The 19,187-nt window shown below is 38.1% G+C and overlaps 1 protein-coding gene across 10 annotated transcripts in view; it reads right to left on the reverse strand.

The window, feature by feature from the left end:
* Positions 1-4,076: 4,076 nt before the first annotated feature.
* Positions 4,077-19,187, reverse strand: part of CYSLTR2 (cysteinyl leukotriene receptor 2) — a 32,159-nt gene continuing 17,048 nt past the window's right edge. For 5 of the 10 annotated variants that reach the window (XM_081814906.1, XM_081814907.1, XM_081814908.1 and 2 more), the window contains 3 exons: positions 17,041-17,232; positions 10,585-10,657; positions 4,077-7,641 (listed from right to left, as the gene is read on the reverse strand). In XM_081814906.1, the coding sequence (XP_081671032.1) occupies positions 6,603-7,640 (1,038 nt within the window). In that variant the 5' untranslated portion in view covers position 7,641; positions 10,585-10,657; positions 17,041-17,232 and the 3' untranslated portion in view covers positions 4,077-6,602. The other 5 variants (XM_081814905.1, XM_081814911.1, XM_081814910.1 and 2 more) reach the window with 5 other exon arrangements.

The raw sequence follows: 19,187 nt of genomic DNA on the forward strand, positions 1-19,187 counted from the left end.
ACTACATGAAAAATGCACGCATATTTCCTAGAAGAGTATCTAGCATTTAAAAATGGTAGCTATTATTATTAAAGGAATTGGACAGCTGACTTCTCTTAGCAACAACAAAAAGCAGAAGACAGTCAATCTAACTGTCAACCTAGAACTCTTGATTTACCCATTATTTATCTATATCTTTGTTCACTATTCCTTCTTGCATTTCAGAATGCCTTTCTGTTACCGTTTTTCTTTTGCCAAAAGTACAATCTTGAAATTTTTCAAGTTCATTTACAATGAACTTTTGTGAAAGTTCATTGGTTGTTAACTCCCCTAAGTGTAAGTAGTATATGAAAATCACAGTGAAACATGAACACCACAGTGAAAGTCATTTGAAACTCATCAGGTTTCAACAGGTTAAAAGTCTAGCCATCTCAAATGCTTCCAAAGAGACAGATATATGGAAGTTCTCATACAGCGCTGTCAGGGGTTTGAATTTGTAAAGCCAGTTTGGGAAAAAGTTGGGTATTACATAGAATTGTTGATCATGAGTACATTCCCAAATACATAATCTAGACGAGTTTTTACATGTGTGCACTGATAGACACGTATGAGAATATTCTTAGAAGCATTGTTTCTAATAGACAAAATTTGACAATAATCTGTCTCCATTAACAGAAGTATGGATAATTAAATGTTATGCTCATCCCAGCAGCACTATCAAGATTGAACCTCAAAAAGATAAAGCTGAATGGAAAAAAAAAGTTACCATATGAGTCCATATCTAGAAAGTGCAAAAACATGCAAAACTAAATTCAGTTGACCCATGAACAATGTGAATATTGGGGGCGCTGACCTCTCGCACAGCTGAAAATCCACATATAACTTTTGACTCCCTCCAAACTTAACTAATAGCCTACTCTTGACCAGAAGTCTTACTGATAAAATATAAATGGTGTGTAATACATATTTTGTGTATTATATGTATTACATACTGAATCCTCACAATAAAGTAAGTGAGAGAAAAGAAAATCTTATTAAGAAAATCATAAGGAAAAGAAAAATACCTTTCCAGTACTGTACTGTATTTATAGAAAAAACTCCACATATAAGTGGACCCACGTGGTTCAAACCTACGCTGTTTAAGTGTTGCCTGGAGATACACTTATATGGTAAAGGAATTATTAACACAAAATTCAGAATAATGGTTACCTCCAGGATCAGGGGTACATAAATAAGTGTGGTGGTACTAATAAGATTCTATTTCTGGGGTGCCTGGCTGGCTCGGTCGGTGGGAGCATGTGACTCTTGATCTCGGAGGTTGTGAGTTCGAGCCCCACATTGGGTATAAAGATTACTTAAAATAAAATCTTAAAAAGAAAAATCTAATTCTTAGGCTAGGGAGTAAGAACTGAGGCAACAGTTTTATTCTTCCTTAATTCAAACATTTTTGTTTGTATGAAAGATCTTGTGAATAAAGAAAGCCTCATGCTTCGTTTTAAGAAAATTAATTTACATCAGACTTGAAGCATCCATCCCACAAGGCTAATAGAAAATTCCACTTTGGCTGTTATACGAGCTCTCCAATTTGAGAGTTATACAACAGTTTGTTTTTCGCTAACTTGAGGGTTATCCAAAGGTCCTGATGTTCTACATGAGCCAACACACCAAGGAGGCCCCTCTGGCCCAGGATGTAGTAGCTTCCTTCCATGTCCCACAGGCCCTGCTATGTCTGCCCCACGCTTGGCATGCAGGGATCTTTGGGGACAAGGGAGCAGGGGAGGGGCCAGGGGTCCCTGGGCTTAGAATTTAGCTTCCTCAGCATATCATGCAGCTAAACCTTCTGAGACCTTTCCAACTCCCCATGTAAATTAGCCTCCATTCCTGGCTGTGTATCTTTGAACTCTCTGTGGATTCTCATGTCAGTGCTATACTCTTTCCTTATTAGAGCTTTCAAATACACACTAACTTTTTTTTTTTTTAAAAGATTTTGTTTATTTATTTGACAGAGAGAGACACAGGGAGAGAGGAAACACAAGCAGGGGAAGTGGGAGAGGGAGAAGCAGGCTTCCCACGGAGCAGGGAGCCCGATGCGGGGCTCGATCCCAGGACCCTGGGATCATGACCTGAGCTGAAGGCAGACGTTTAACGACTGAGCCACCCAGGCGCCCACACACTAACTTTTTAACAAGTTCTCTATTGTTAAAATTCTCCTTGTGGCTTTTATTAGCCTTGAGTAGCTGCCCCTATCTACTTGGGGACAAAATGTCTCAGAGGAAGGATCTCCTATCACCATATCCTCTGGATTACCCCGTCCCCACCTCACCCCCATTCTCCCCTGACGGGGTCTGTATTTTCAAGCCCTTTTCCAGGAAGAAAAATGGAATCTCTATAGAAAGCCATATCCCTTGTCAATCTCTCCTCCTAAACCTGTTTTTGGCCAGTTTGACATCATTTCTGCTGCAGAATAAATTGTAAATCATCTTAATTAAATCCAACACAGAGAATCGGTCATTTAAAATAGTTACAAAACTTAATGCCATTTGCTTCTTAGGTCCCCACTGAAAAAGCAGGGTTGCAGTATCATAATTCCTCTAAAGCTGACACAACAAACATCCTTTCTCCCAGTTGAACAATTTATGTACTTGCTTGAGGGGCTATCTAATCTCTCAAACAAAAAACTGTATCTAAAACTTCGGGACACTCTTGGCTTTCACTTTAGTAAATAAAGAATTCCATTTTGTTTTCTTCCTCAGGGACAACATTCTTTACCAGATGAGATGCTTCACCCTGACTGGAGAAAGGGAAAGTCTTGGAAAAAGAAAAAGTAAGTCATTAAGCGTGCACTCTCTCTCTCACACACATATACACATACGCCCAGGCACCATAGATTTAAAGACACAGTGACTCACACGCCTCCATTACTGTTCACCCCGAGGACGTTGATTGCTCTCAGGTAGCCCAACTTTATCTTTTTTTTTTTTTTAAGATTTTATTTATTTATTTGACAGAGACAGAGATAGCGAGAGCAGGAACACAAGCAGCGGGAGTGAGAGAGGTAGAAGCAGGCTTCCCCCTGAGAAGGGAGCCTGATGTGGGACTCGATCCCAGGACCCCGGGATCATGACCTGAGCCGAAGGCAGACGCCCAACGACTGAGCCACCCAGGCGCCCTCCCAACTTTATCTTTATCTTTATCCCAACTACCCTTGGAGAGTTATTGAGATTTCTAATCACCCTTTGAAAATCCTTATGACTTTACAATATAAACTCATATTTTACCTTTCATCCTTCCTCTAACACATCATTCCTTCACACTCCTGAGCTGACGGGGTTGCTGCGTAGGTACCAGCCACGTTAGGCTCGGATGCCTGGCTGGCTGGCACTTCTTTTCCACCTCACTTGCAGTGCAAGATATGGGGCCTCTGCAAGTTCCATTTCACCTCTTCTCCCAGCTGAGATTTCAGTGGGTTTAACCCTCTTGCAGGTGTAGACTCTGACCATCCTTGTTCCATCAGAGCAATCCCTTCTTTGGTCTAGTTTAGGAGCCAGGGTATAATCTGTGTAGTTCTGGTCAAAAGGAAGCCCAATGACTTTGGTTAAATGCTTAGAGCAGGAGATACCCTGTTTCTTCTCCTGGATATAAGTAGGGAAGCATGTAGCCTCAGGCTGCTTGTAATCAGCTTGTTCCCATGAGGGGATTCAGCCATCAGACCAAGCCAATACCTGGAGAAGGCTCACAGAAGCCCCTGCTCAGTAGCTTGAAGTCCAACTTCTCTCAGGATGTTATGTGAGATAGTGATTGTTTAAGCCACTTGGACTTGGGTTTTCTGCTGCTTGCGACTAAAAAATATCCTGATACACTAAATCATCTCTGATCCTGGGAAGTGACTCCAATCATCCCAAGAGGGGCCTCCCTTCCCATGGCAGGGCTGGGTGGGCCTCCCTCAGAGGCCCAAATCCAAGTCTAGCCATTTCCTGCTTTCTTTTCTCCTGTCAGTGTTCAGTGCCCATTTCTGGTGACCTTTATTTTCTGTCTCATTTCTTAAAAAATGAACATACAAACAAACAAAACCCACAGAATTAATTCGACTTTTAAAGTTTAATTTAAACTTAATTTTTATTTCAACAATACATATTTACAAGTTAGATGGCTAAAAAGTTCTTAAAAGGAAAAGAGAAATCTCTACTGTATTGTCCCACTCCAAACTCTCCAGAGGCCATCCCTGTCCGTCCTTTTCACAGTTTCTTCTGGACTGTAGCTCCTATTGCTAAATAAGATTTTTCTACAGCTTTTATCATTCTCTAGCTTTAGTTGTTATGCATTTTCTGTGATGGCAGATGGAGACCTAGACTTCTTACACCCCTCCCCCACATACATATCCTCTCATTTCTTAAAAAAGTTATATCACAGTATTTTGTTATTTACATTATTCTCTGTGTAAACATTAGTCACAGCTGAGCCATGTAGTGTACTACGATTATACTTCTGTTCTTAAACAACTGTTTTTCTGCTAGCATTCATTGATCACAGTGTCTTTTCCCTTGCTTATTTTTCTATGTATTTTCACTACTTCATCCCAAGTTCTTCAAGAAAAGTACAAATCCCTCCAATGCACGCAAATCAATTAGTTTCTTGTTTTTCTGCTACCACCAACATTTTATGTTGTTCACCTTTCTCCTGTGTTGGATTCCTTGTTTCTTAGATGCCATGTTTTCTTCTATCTTGGCTTAATCATTTATTTTGGAGGAGCAAATCCTCCAGTGGGTTTCTGATAAAAAGTGCAAGGGTGATAAAAGTGTTGAGACCTTTCATACTGAAAATGTCTCTGTCTACCCTCTCATTTATTTGTAGGTGTTTTTCATGTTTGGGCCTTCGCCCCCTGCCCCCAAAGTGTAGTGGTCATTGACTGTTCATAATTAAGAGTGAGGCTCTAACAGGTTGACTAGATGCTCTCTGAATGGAAGGGATTAGTTGCACTGTGGGCTTCCCTTTCAGGTAGGTAATAGGGCAGGTGCTGGCTTTTGTGTTGGGAAATCCTCAAGTCTGTATCTGTTAGTCTTTTTCTTGGGTCGGACAGTTTCCCCACAGGGGGATCCTGCGGGCTCCTGTTTTGACAGGATATGAGTCTATCAGCATTCTGACAGCTGAGTAAGGGAAGGGCCCTGGGGCTCTTGTTTACTGTGAAGACATTCCCTTTCTCCCTAGCTTGAGGTGACCACCTCCCTCCCGCACTCCACTCCGCCTGAGGTCAATAACTCCAAAGAGAAAATCTTGTGAGAATGAGGAGAGGTAGGTGCCTGGTGGGGAAAGGGAACTTTTATTCACTTTCTACCAATCTTCCTGGAGATTTGTAGGGAGAGCGGTGGCGTAAGCACCAGCTAACCCTTCTCCACAGATGTTTTTTAAACCCTTACAAGCTGTGTGAACTTGAACAAGCTTCTTAATTTCTCTGAGCTTCAGGTTCTTCATTCGTAAAGTAGAAACATAAGACTTTGGTGTGAGGGTTAAGTGGGGTTACTGAATGTGAAGTGTCTGGCACAGTCTGCCCAGCATGGAGAGAGCATTCAATTGTTGGTGGTACAGTGGTCTGGGGTCTGGAGGAAGAAGTTGGTAGTCTCTCTAGCTTTGTTTCAGTGGACAGAAAGAACCCCTTCCCACTATCCAGTTCTTTTCCGTACTCCCTCAAAAGGAAAGCCACCCTATTCATATTTTGCCAAAATATTAATAGAACTTCAGGGGTACAACAACCTTTACAACTTGTCCTCTACCCCACCCTCTCTCTCAGTGCCCAGCCAAACACTTAGAGCAACCACCTCTCTTCTGGCTCCCATCCCAATAGATTAATGTGCAAGACTGAGAACTGCAGTGAAGTCAGTCCAAACCTAAATCCCAAGAGTAAAATTGACCCCCTCTTCTCGGCTATTTCACACATAATCCCGCCACCCCTAGGCAATGGCCCAGTTCCTCCTCTTACTCTTCCTATCTTTTCTAGCCCCCTGGCAAGAGACAGGCAAAGAGAACCTTCTTGCCTTCAGTGTACTAGAGTCTCTTTCCCAGTACAAAATGAAATTTCTCCTTCTCCCTACTTTTCACCAGCTCTTTCTTGCCCCCAGTCCTTCTCTCCCTTTTTCTCTCACTGTTCTTGTTTGGGACCTTGACTCTGCTTTGTCAAAGGGCAGCCTTCTTCACAAAGTCTTTTCAGTGAATTCTTAGGATGCTTTTCTTATCTGCTCTGGAACCTCCTTTAGCTTTGTTAACTGGCTATATCTTAGGGGATTGAAGATGCAAGAGGAACTGGAGAAGCTGGGGAATCTGAGCTTATCTTAAAGTTAATTTAGAATGCCTGATGGGACCAAGATCTGGTGGTACAGAATCTGATGAAAAGAAGCACACAATTGCTAAGTATTTTTTCCCAGTCTAGCATTTTAGGTTGCAAGACTAGTGGAGATTTTGCTTGCTACATTTCTCATCTAGACTCAACCACTGAAAACACACCTAATAAAATGTTTGGAGTAGGACTTGATTGACCTTTGTGGAAATGGTGTAAATACATGGTCATTTGAGACTATGTGTGAATGAAGGTCAGCATAAGGATACAAGAACAGGCCTCACCTCCTAACCCCTTAAACTTGTGTTTCCTTTTTCAACCACATGCAGACAGGAATGCTGCACTTTTTCTTCTGTAGGTGATCTTTTAGGAGTATGGACCTTAGTCTCTCCTTAAAATTTTCCGCAGCAAAGTAATAGAGCAAAGGATTGAGGCAGCTATTGGCTGCTGCCAAGGCCAGTGTGATGACCACAGCTTTATGCAGCTTGTCTTGGCATTTATTCACTTTCCACACAAGCAGGTGCATGGTCCTCAGTACATGATAGGGCAGGAAACACAGGAGGAAGATGATCAAGGCAATGATGATGGTGATAAGTGCCTTCTTGTGAGAAACCCGCAGACCCGATTCTGGGACCTCCACCTTTAACAGAGCTCGAATGATCAGCAGGTAACAAATGCTGAGCATGAAGAATGGCAGCAGGAAGCCCATCACCAAGGCAATGTAGTTCATGGTCTGCAGTTTAACAATTTTACTGATATTCAACTCTAAGCATAATATGGCACTGCCCTTCGGCTCAGAGCCATTTTTCAGAAGCACTACCGAGGAAGCCATGATAAGGATCCATATGATCCCACACAGAGTCCAGGCACTCCTGATGCTGGTGACATGGAGGAGCCGGAAGGGGTGAACAGTTGCCAGGAAACGCACGATGCTCAGCACAGTCAGGAAATAAATGCTGCTGTACATGTTGACATACATAGAATAAGACATAATCCTGCAGGCCAGGTCCCCAAATATCCAATTGGAACCTCTGAGGTAATAGTCAGCTCTGAAGGGTAGTGTACTTGTGAATAAGAAATCTGAAATGGCCAGGTTTAGCATGAAAACATTCACAGACGTGGACTTCTTATAAGACTGCAGGAAAACATAGATGGAAAAGCCATTTCCCAAGGTTCCCCAGACAAATATTATCAGGTACACAGAGGGGTAAAAATCCCTTTTGAAGTTCTCAATTGTACAGTTCCCGTTGCTGTCATTACTGCTGAAGGTGCCATTGGGTTCCATTTCTGGTATGGAGATGGATGGAGGCAAGGACATAAATTTTCTCTCCATGCTGGATTAAAAAGAAACAGACATAAGAAGTTACTTCTTGCTCACTACCTACATCTTTCCAGATTTTAATGAAATGGAGAAATACTAGCTTTTCTTTGCTACTTGAGTCAAAAAATACCAGAATAGTCTTTACTGTATGCTCCATTATATTTCATGATAAATTTCTAGAATGTAAACTAAACATTAATTTTATTTGACTGAAGCTGAAGCCTCAAACTTGGGGGACCTTTGGTCCAGTGCTTATGTTAATACTGCAGTCTAAATCTACCAAACAGCAGATGTCTCATCAGAATGTATGGAAGACAAAAGGAAGTGGCACAACATTTTCAAGTGCTAAAACAAAAGTCTACCAACCCGGAGCTCTTTATCCAGCAAAAATACCCTTCAAATATGAAGGAGAAGTCAAGACATTCTCAGATGATAGAAAACTAAGAGAATTTGTTGCCAGCAACAAACCTACCCTAAATGAATGGCTAAAAGAAGTCCTCTAGACAGAAAGGAATCAATAAAAGAAGGAACCTAGAACATCAAAAAAGACGTAGATCATGAAAAGCAAAAATATGGGTAAGTACAATAGGATTTTCTTCTCTTTTTGAGTCTAAGGTTATGTTTGATGACTGAAACAAAAACTCCAACATTGCCTGATGTGATTTGATATGATGTAGGGGAAGTTTTAAAGATAATTATATTGTAAATGGGGGAGGGTAAAGGGACACAAAGGAGGTAAGGTTTCCACACTCTACTTGAGTTGGTAAAATGATGACACCAATAGACTGTGGTAAATGATGTATGTGTAATGTAACACCTAGAGCAGCCATTAAAAAGCTATACAAAGAGATATGCTCAAAAACACTAGAGATAAATCAAAATGTAATTCTGAAAAGTGTTCACGTCACCAACAGGAAGATAGGAAAAAGAAAATAGATCATGCAAATAGAAAAATACAAAAAAATGGCAGACTTATCCCTGACAAATCAATAATTACATTAAATAAATATAAATAATTACATTAAATATAAATAGTCTAAATATACCAACTAAAATATAGATTGGCAGACTGGAATATATATATATTATATATGTAAATTATATACTGTATATAAGAAATTCACTTCAAATAACAGTATTGGCAGGTTGAAAGTAAAAGGATGAAAAACATATATGTCATACAAACATTAAAGGAAATCAGGGATGGCTCTTAATATCAAATAAAGTAAACTTCAGAACAGAGAAAATTCTGAGAGAGGGACATTATATAATCATAAAATAGTTTATCTGCCAAAAAGACACACAGGTTCTAAATGTGTATGCACCAAACAACAGAGTTGCAAACTATGTGAAGGAAAAACTGATAGAATTGAAAGGAGAAATACATAAGTCCACAGTTATAGGTGGTAATTTCAAAACCTTGTCTCAATAACTGATAGAGCAAATAGACAAAAACTCAGTAGGAATATGATAAACCTCAAATACAACATCAACCAACAGGAACCAATTGACATTTATAAAATACTCTATTCAACAAAAGCAGAAGACACACTCTTTTCAAGTGCCCACAGAACATATACCCAAACAAACCACATCCTGGGCCATAAAACAAACCTGAACAGATTTAAAAGAATTGAAATCATACAGAGTGTGCTCTCTAACTACTATGGAATCAAACTAGAAATCAATAGCAGAAATATAGAAAATCCCCAAATACTTGGAAACTAAACAACACACTTCTAAATATTCCATGGGTCAAAGAGGAAGTCTCAAGGGAAACCAAATAATATACTGAACTGAATAAAAATGAAAATGCACCATATCAAAACTTGTGGGGTATAGCAAAAGCAGTGCTGAAAGGAAACTGTGTAATACTAAATGCATACATTACCAAAGAAAAAGTTTTAAATCAGTCATCTAAGCTACCATCTCAAGAAGCTAAAAAAAATCCTTTAAAAGTAAAATAAACTTGGGTAACCTGGGTGGCTCAGTTGGTTAGGTGTTTGAATCTTGATCTCAGCTCAGGTCTTGATCTGAGTTCAAGCCCTGCATGGGGCTCCATATTGAGCATGGAGCCTACTTAAAAAAAAAAAAAAAAAAGTGAAATAAATCCAAAGCAAGCAAAAGAAGGGAAATAATAAAGGTAAAAGCAGAAATCAAGGAAATTAAAAACAAAACAGAGAAAAATCAATGAAAGAAAGAACTGTTCTCTGAAAAGATCAATACAATTGACAAACCTGTAGCAAGACAGACAAAAGTAAAACTAGAGCAGACACAAATTGCCATTATCAGGAATGAAACAGGGGACATAATTATAGACACTGCAGACATCAATAGTATAAGGGAATACTATGAACACCTCTACACGCATAAATTTGATAACTTAAGTGAAACGGACTAATTCCTTAAAAAAAAAAAAAAACTACCCCAACTCACCACATACAAAATGATAATTAGAACTACTGAGAAAATTACAATTTAAAACTCTAAAAAGGAATCTCCAAGTCCAGGTGGTATCACTGGAGAATTCTACCAAATTCTACCATATTTAAATAAGAATTAACACCAGTTCCATATAATCTCTTCCAGAAAATAGGAGAGGAGGATACACATCCCAATTTATTTTATGAAGCTAGTATTACCTTGATACTAAAACCAGACACAGTATAAAACAAAAGACTACAAACCAATATTCCTTATGAATATAGACACAAAATCTTTTAGCAAAATATTAGCAAATAAAATTTAGCAATATTAACAAAAAGAATTATGCACCACAACCAAGTAGGGTTTATTTCATGCATTCAAGTCTGGTTCAATATTCAATATATTTCACGTAAAAATTGTCTTTTTTTAGTGTTAATGTCATATTCATCTAAAGCAGTTTCCTCTTCCTTTTTTTCTTTCTTTCAATTCCTCTTTCTCTTTTTCCCTCTCTTAGGAAATGAATGATTACCTGATCAAAAGAGTCCTTCACTCTTTATGTGCACGTTCTAGGAACATATGGTCTAAATAAACAGGCACAATGTCTGAAATAAAGGAAGACAAAGTTATTAAGAGGTATTTCATTTTGTGGACACTAAAAGTGTATTTACATAATAGCTTTTATTATTACAGTCGTAAGAAAAAAAGAAAGGGCATTCTTTTCAAGTTAAAAGAAGATACCAATTTTGGCATGTTTCAAAGTCTTTAAAAAATTAATTTATTATATGGTAACAAGTGTCAGCACAATATTTTGATCTGAACAAGGCCAGGGTTAAATTGCCTTTGATTAAACTGAATTTCCTGCATGGGATTTATGAATTAAGCAATATTCCACTATTTCCATAACTTGTTTAAAATTTATACATATAAAATTGTATTTAACTAAAATGAATGATAACAATGAATCCTTTTTAAAGATTTAATTTTATGACATTCTTACTTTGGGACAAATCATAAGAATTTAATGTTTTAACTAAAACTGTAATTTCCTGATCCTTAACTAACTTAAAGACCTTAGACAAATAGTTAATAAATAATCTTTGGAAGCCCAAACAATTTCTAAATAAGAAATAGATACAAAACAGTGGTTATTCAATATAATGAATTGAATGAATATAAATTTTTACTTTATTTTTTACAAGGGTAATAGATGAACAAAATGTGTAAATGCCTTTGGATTATACTTTTAAATTCTATTATATTTTAAAATTGTTTAGATTGTATGACAAATGCTAGTAGATAGAAAAATATCTAAATTAGTCTTTATTTTCTCTCCTCTAACTGTTCTTATGCTTGATGAAAAGGAAGGTTGATTACCTTGGTCAAGATGATAATTAATATAGTTAATACAGAGAAATACAAATATGTATACAAGATAATGAATATGATTTTCTGTTTATTAAGAAAGCTGGAATAGTTTATTCAGAGGGCAAATTTAATTTATACACACACTGTTTTATTTAATAGACTTAATTTTAAATTTAAAGTTTAATACTTTAAATTCATTACTTATTAGTGTATTTATATATTTGTGAATGCCTAAATGCATACATATGAGGACATACTAATAAATCCTTAACTGTAGGTTGTTAAACATGAATAATGTACAAAAAGAGTAAAATTATAACATAAAATAATTAGGTTATTTTATACTCAGTAGCAAAGATTTTGTTTCATCAATGAAATACTCTGTTAAATTTCAGTGCTTCTGTTATACTTTCAAGTCATTTTTTAAAAGATTCCTTGCTTTCAAAATAAAGTTTTTAATAACTATTGTTAATTTCTCAGTGTTTTTACAATGTTTCCTATAATTATTTCTTGACTCTAAATACTTACGAGTTATATCTTCTCTCCTTAAGCAACTATTCCTGATTCTTTCTTTCCCAAATTCAGACGCCCAAATTTAGGATAAAGCCATTAACTTGTTTTTTGTGCCCAAACCATCTTGGGGTTTTACTAAAATGGCCAAGGGGTAATACAAGCTTTGTTCCTTCATCCTATGAAAGGAAGGAACAATGGGAATAATTAGATTTCTAAAAATCCTCTGAATTTTAATTAATCTAAAACTATTGCGAGAGCGTTTTGGTTTGCCAAACAAGTAATAAAAAAGCCGATAAGTTACCCCAAAAAAGTTGATTATACTTAGGTAAAATATGCTAATGCAAATATCTTTCAGGGATTACATACTTTTTAAGTTAAAAGAAGCATGTTTGCATTTAAATGCAAAGATTACTATAACCGAGATAAAAAGATTTTTTCCCAGGTTTCTAGATTCACGAACCCTTTCTCCTTTTTGGTCATGACCAATCTGAACAAGCACTAGACTTTCTGATTCAGTTACATGGGAATCGTCAGAGGTCAACTTTTGATTTCAGTCTTTGATTAGACCTACTAGCCACATGTAACCATCTTGTTTAAGAGCTATAGCAGCTCCAGCAAGGCTTCTAGAAGCCTTAAGTCAACTTTGTCAACTTAGTTCTATGGTCTCCACTAAACTTAATAGTCTCCCTGTTGGGGGCACCTGGCTGGCTCAGTAGGCAGGGCGTGGGACTCTTGATCTCTGGGTTCTGAGTTCAAACCCCACATTGGGTGTAGGGATTACTTAAAAAAAATAAATAGTTTCCCCCTGTTCCTTTTATTAGATATGACTTGGGACTTCTCAGCCAATCACATAAGCTCCTATACAATTCTGTTGGTTTCCCTTAAAACATAACGATCCATTACTGTAACATTAAACCAAGCTACCCTGATTTCCTCATATGTGTGTGCGTGTGTGTGTGTGTGTAAAAGCCCGTGACTGGTTATCTTAGTAACCGAGGTGTCCATACCTTGCATGGACCTTCTAGATTCTCCCTTGCATATCCCTGATTTAATTTTGTTGGCTCATACTTAGAAAGAAAGAGAAAATTGCCAAGCAGGATATGCTAGCTCTGATTTGAATTTACTCTTGAAATATAAGCTTTACCTTGAAATAAAATAAAGTCAGATGACTAAGTTAAGTGCCTTTACCCAGACTTGCTGACAAAAGGATAAAAGAACAAATATTTATACGGATACACGGAATATGATTTTGGATTCATCCATGAATCCAAAATACGTTAGAAATAGAGATTTCCTGACACTACAAGACTCCCTATAAAGTAAACAATGAATCAAAGAACCCTCAGATGCTTTGCTACTACTCAAAGAAACAGCCATAATAAAAGTAGAGTTTAGCAAGGCTGCTTCATGGTATTACCTACAACAACCGAGATGAACTGACGATGGTATTAAACCAACACTGGCAGGGTAATCTGAAGGCTACTGCTAAGGATGCTCCCATGCATGCCCTATCTGCCGTCAACACAATGCTAGCAAGTCTGTAAAGGTAGAACATGGACAACCACAGTCCCAAGGCTCCTTTGAACATCTCCAGAAGGTCTATGAATGTGTTCTGGTTATTGTTTATTCTCAGAACGTGTTAAGGCTTTTCTTTGCTACAGAGCTCTGTCTGTATGGTAGGGAAAAAAAATTGCTTAATTTGGGAATCCCAGCTTGTCTCTTCTGTAAGGGACACACATTTCACTGATAGTCATCAAAGAACAGTAAAGCTTTAACTTTTACTTAGAAACGTCGCTGTCCTTATCCACAGACAACAGGGAATGTAACAAGAACTAATGGAATTCTAACACCCTCAAACTTCTAAGGATTGAAGTGTTTCCATTGGCCTTGATTACAGGCAATGAGATCAATCCCCCCTGGAACCCAGAAATTATCTCCTCCCGAGTACATAACAAGCTGCCTTGTGCATTTGGGGATTACTTCCAATCCTTGATCCTATTCTACTGTGATCTAATGTGATGACTACAGGGAAGTTGCATTTCCAAAATATTCTCCAAAGCTGTCTCCGTGTGATCTGAAACCTAGATATTTGGTCTTCCAGAAAAGACATCAGAGAAAAACTTCTCTTGACCCTAGATGGAGAGGACCCTATTGCTATCTTTAACAACAGACACTGTATTAACACTCCAATATTTTAACTTTTGGACTCATGTCTCCCAACTAAAAAGACACACAGAACTTTCCCTCAACTACTGGAAGTCCATTCCTTTGAAAAACCTCAAACTGAAGATTTTTAGAAATTCTCCAGAAGCTGTTGATTTATAGAAGGGCAGATATTGACTACAGAAGCAGACAGCTTTCACACAAGACAGAACAAAATTAATTTTCTAATTCTTTAGCACCTTTTTCTTTCTCCTTACTACTCATTTTGTTCATCATTGTACTTTTACCCTGTCTATTAAATAATATGATCTCCCTTATCTTCATCCTGGGACCCATTACAGTCTTTGCCACTTAAGAGAAAACAGAATTCTCTGAGTTGTTTTTTCTTTTTTTTTCAAGTAGGCACCACACCCAGCATGGAGCTCAATGTGGGGCTTGAACTCACAACCCTGAGACCAAGACCTGAGCTCAAGAGTCGGATACTTAACTGACTGAGCCACGCAGGCACCCCTCTGGGTTGTTTGTTTTTTCTTAGATCATAGCTACTGTTCTGAATTTAACTGATTGCTGACAACATTTAATAACTAAAACCAACCAAACAAAAAACAAATAAATAAAAAAAACACTTCAAGATGTAAATTTTCTTCTCCATATCCCTTCTGATAGTTGTTTCCCCTCGCATAATTAACCCCAATTTCAGTCTTATAAAAATTGTATATTGACCCCATATCAACAAAATGCTTCTGCTGAAGTCCTTACAACCCTATCGGCAAAACCTAACCCTTTGGGAGTGGGAACAAAGATTGGGTCTAACCCGGATGGAAATCATTACTTTATTTTCTTCAACAACCTTCCAGCCTGCTTTGCAGGACCTGTTTGACTCCACTAAAGGCATCTGTCCACATCAAATGACTTTCCACCCACAGATGCTCAAATAAAGAAAAAGGCTCATTCCTATTGTGAGAAATGATTCTTAAATTCCCCGTTACCACTCGTCTACTTCTTACGTGGACATCGTGCTTACACCTACCTGCCACACGCTAACTTATCCTGTGTACTCAAGGTCATTGTTAGAGGATGTCAGATGTTTAAAATTACCACCCCTCCAGGAATCGTGTTTCCCTAAAAAGAATACACAGAGACATCTGACAGAGGCAGGTACAGGCTAATTGAGAGAAGTCTCTCTCAGGAGAGAGAACCAATTGCCTGGTGTGCATACTGTGTAAGCAACAACTACCAGAGTTGGAATAATGCAACTGGAAAGAATCACTCATAACTTATTTCTCACCCTGGCAAGAGTCTTATTTATTTACAGTGTACAACTTCTGCTCTGGAAGCTGACAAAGACTCGCTCCTTGATCAAACTCTAGCCAGGCTCCTCTGAGCCCTCTTCCTGATAGGCTTCCAACCTGCTCTATAAAGACTTGAATAAAGGATTAACAGTTTTTTGTTTTTTGTTTTTCAGTGTTAACATTTTTTTAAATTATAAAAATGACAGTAGATTGTAAATGCTTTTGTAGTCTATAAACAATTTTTCTATAAACAAAATGTCATGATCATTTTCCCATTCAATAGATTTTCTACTACAAGATAAAAAAAGATTGCTTATGTAAATGGTAAGGATATAACATGACTCTAAGCCAGAGAACTCTGCCTCATGCCCAAACACATAAGGATTAATGGTAGGATGGAGGAGAAAACATTTCTGAAGGGGTAGATGGCCTAGCCTAACCACATAAATATGCAACAACTGTTCTTACAGTTTATGAGGGCTTCTCAACCTGTGTTTGCCACACTCTTTTTTTTTTTTTTACATTTTTTATTTAAATTCAATTAATTAACATATAATGTATTATTGGTTTGAGAGGTACAGGTCTGTGATTCATCGGTCTTATACCCAGTGCTCATTACATCACATGCCTTCCTTAATGAAGGACTAACAGTTTTTTTGTTTTTTTTTTAACAGTTCAGGGCTACATCTCTAGGATGACCAAAACCTCCTCTTCTTGTAGAGCCTGAAAAAACTCAAGGCTATCAAAAGAACTTACTGTTTGTTCCAGACAACACCTGAAGATAGGGCTCCTGTCTCCCAGCCTCTGTGGGAGGGTAGGATCCTAAGCTTCGAAAGTGTCAGTTAGCAAACCCAGATGCAATTCACATGGGTCAACCTCCCCTTCCCATTTCTTGTAATTTTTCACTTCCCTGACTCTGCCAAGCACCTGTTTACCCCCTCTCTATTCCTTCATTCTTCCTTAAAAACATCCACTCACCTCTGTAAAAAATGAAGTTGAGTTCAGTTCCTGTTGGACTCTTCTCTACTGCAATAGTATATTACCGATTAAAATCTCTCCTTTAACTAGCATGTGGCTTTGTTTATCTTTGGCAAAGCCCAGGTTTAAATGTAAATTTATTAGGTAGAGTTGTCATGGATAATAACACAGTCCTTAATTTCTCCTTGCCTAGCCAAAGAAAATTTTCTGCTAGAGTAAACACTTATTACTGCACCTGGATAAATATTACGTAACAGCCTATGACTTGAGGTATGGGTGGAGGGAAGCTTCCTGGATGTCTAGAAAAGAACAGGAGGATTTCAGGGGACATGTTTTCATTATCAGAGTATGATAGTATGGGTCCCTGTTTTTCAGAGTCTGTTACACGAACTAATAACCATTTTTGTTCCTGCAAAGTCCTGCTTCCTTGAATCTTACCCCCAAATTATCTAATGCAGGCATAAATCCTATTATAATTCCTAACATCCTCTTTCTGAGATGCCCCAGTTTCCCTTCATGTGCATTCCCCCTTGACACAAGTCAATAGACCCAACTTTGTTCAACTACAGGTATGTTCCCAATGGCCTTTGACTAGAAGACACTGACTCTGAGAATCCACGTAATGATCTAAACAATAAAAAAGGTAGGGTAAAACATTAGTAATATTAACCTACCCAAAGAGATGGCTTGTTAATACATTTCTGATGCAGCAAGGATGTTTTTCAATTCTCCTTCAGACACTTATGTGAAGGTGTAACTCAGAAAACATGGTTGACATGTAAATGATGTCAAAAAAGAAAAACTTTTTTCTTTAATTCAGCACTTTCCAAAGTATCTTCCACAGAATATGAATTCCATAAGATGCTCTGTAAAAGACAAGCCTTCCATGTTTAAATCAGCTTGAGAAATACTGTAAACTCTAGTATTCCTCTCTTGGGGACTCATAATGCACGTTAAAGCCTCTATGGGGGTCCTGCAGGAAGACAGAAAAAAAAAAAAAGCCTGATTTACACACAGTATCCCTCCCTTTTTTTGATCCTAAAAACTCTTGTGCACATTAACACATTCTAATACCCCATAGAACTAATGTTCTATACAATCTTACTTGGGAAATGCTGATGTTATTATATAATTTTTCTGGAACAGAATTTTTATAGAAGAGAAAGAGAACCCCCACGTAATGGGCCAGTTCAACCAGCAAGTGTTAAAGTGTTTGGAGTCAGGGAGTTCTAAGCACTTACTTTTGGGTAAATTAGCATTTCTGAGCATCCATCACTTCATTTATAAAATGGAGAGTGTATTCATTTCCTAGGGCTGCCTTAACAAAGTACCACAAACCTGGAGGCTTAAACAACAGAAATTTATTCTCTCACAGTTCTGGAGGCTAGAAGTCTGAAATCCAGGTGTCAGTAGGACCATGCTCCCTTAGAATCCCCTAGGGAAGAATTCTCCTTTGCTTTTTCTAGCTTCTAGTGGTTACCAGCAATCTTTGGCATTCCTTGGCTTGTGGATGCATCACTCCAATCTTTTGACTTTCCCATGGTATTTTCTTTCGTGTCTTCACATCATCTTCCTACTACATATTCTGCGTTTCTGTGTCTTCTCCTCTTCTTACAAGAACACAGGTCATTCAGCTTAGGGCCTATCTTAATCCAGTATGACCTCATCTTAACTAAATCCATCTACAAAGATCCTATTTCCAAATAAGGTCACATTCACAGGTACCTGGGATTAGGACTTGGATATGTCTTTTTGGGGGGACATAATTCAACCCACAACAAGGATATCTAACATCAATTTCATGGGGTTGTTGTAAGCATTAAATGAGAAAGAGAGAGAGCTTCACACAGTACTTGGTACTGAGTAAATGCCCCCCAGCTCCTCCACCCTCAGGAATGTATGTAGAAATGACCTCGCTTCAACATCTGTCATCCCACTGACCATGAGGATGATGTTCTTATGTTCATATGAAGTATAAAAAGGAGACTCCTCTTCGTGTTTGCTAGAAGGGCATAGTGTACAGAAATACTGATAACTCTTGGATTATTCTGACATGTTTATGATGAAAATCTCTCAAAACCACTCCACTCTTTTGCTTTCAGTCTATTTCTACCAGGCAACCTTCTAATAACCCATCTGCTTCAACAGGCCTCTCTGGAAGGGGGGACTTTGAATCGTGAACTGGAAGATTACAATAAAGGGAATGTAGAACCCCCCATTATAAACGTTCAAACCAGAATAACCAGAATTCTGGGTTGAAAATTATTTCCTGGTGAGTTTGACTTGTGTAAATTGATTTCTTTAGGCCTAGGAGTAGACTGACAAGATGAGAGTTCTCATAATGCAGAGCTGAGGGCCACCTCTTATTTCAGACATGACTATAGGGCCTTAGTTCTGATGACATGAATAATGGCTCTCTGCTTTTGATCTGTCTCAAAAGCAAGTCTGAGTTTTCTTGCTTGGGTTATAGGGAGAATGGTGAGGTCATAGCTGGGATGAGGAGCACACACTCTAGAGCTCAGGAGAAAGGTCAAGGGTACAGAAGCAGTTCAGAAAGATGGTCACACAGAGCCTGGAAGTCTGTAAGCCTAACAGGAAAGGGAATATAGCAAAACGAGGAACTTGGAGGTAGTGTTTTAACTCAGTCTTATAGAGAATTAAAATTTCTATTGGTTGAAACATCACCAAAGGCAAGGGAAGCAAGGGCAAAAATGAACTATTGGGACTTCATCAAGATAAAAAGCTTTTGCACAGCAAAAGAAACAGTCAACAAAACCAAAAGACAACCAACAGAATGGGAGAAGATATTTGCAAATGACAT

This window comes from Leptonychotes weddellii, chromosome 3 (genome assembly GCF_054177405.1).
Source record: "Leptonychotes weddellii isolate Sample4059 chromosome 3, ASM5417740v2, whole genome shotgun sequence".
In the NCBI taxonomy this organism is placed as follows: domain Eukaryota; kingdom Metazoa; phylum Chordata; class Mammalia; order Carnivora; family Phocidae; genus Leptonychotes; species Leptonychotes weddellii.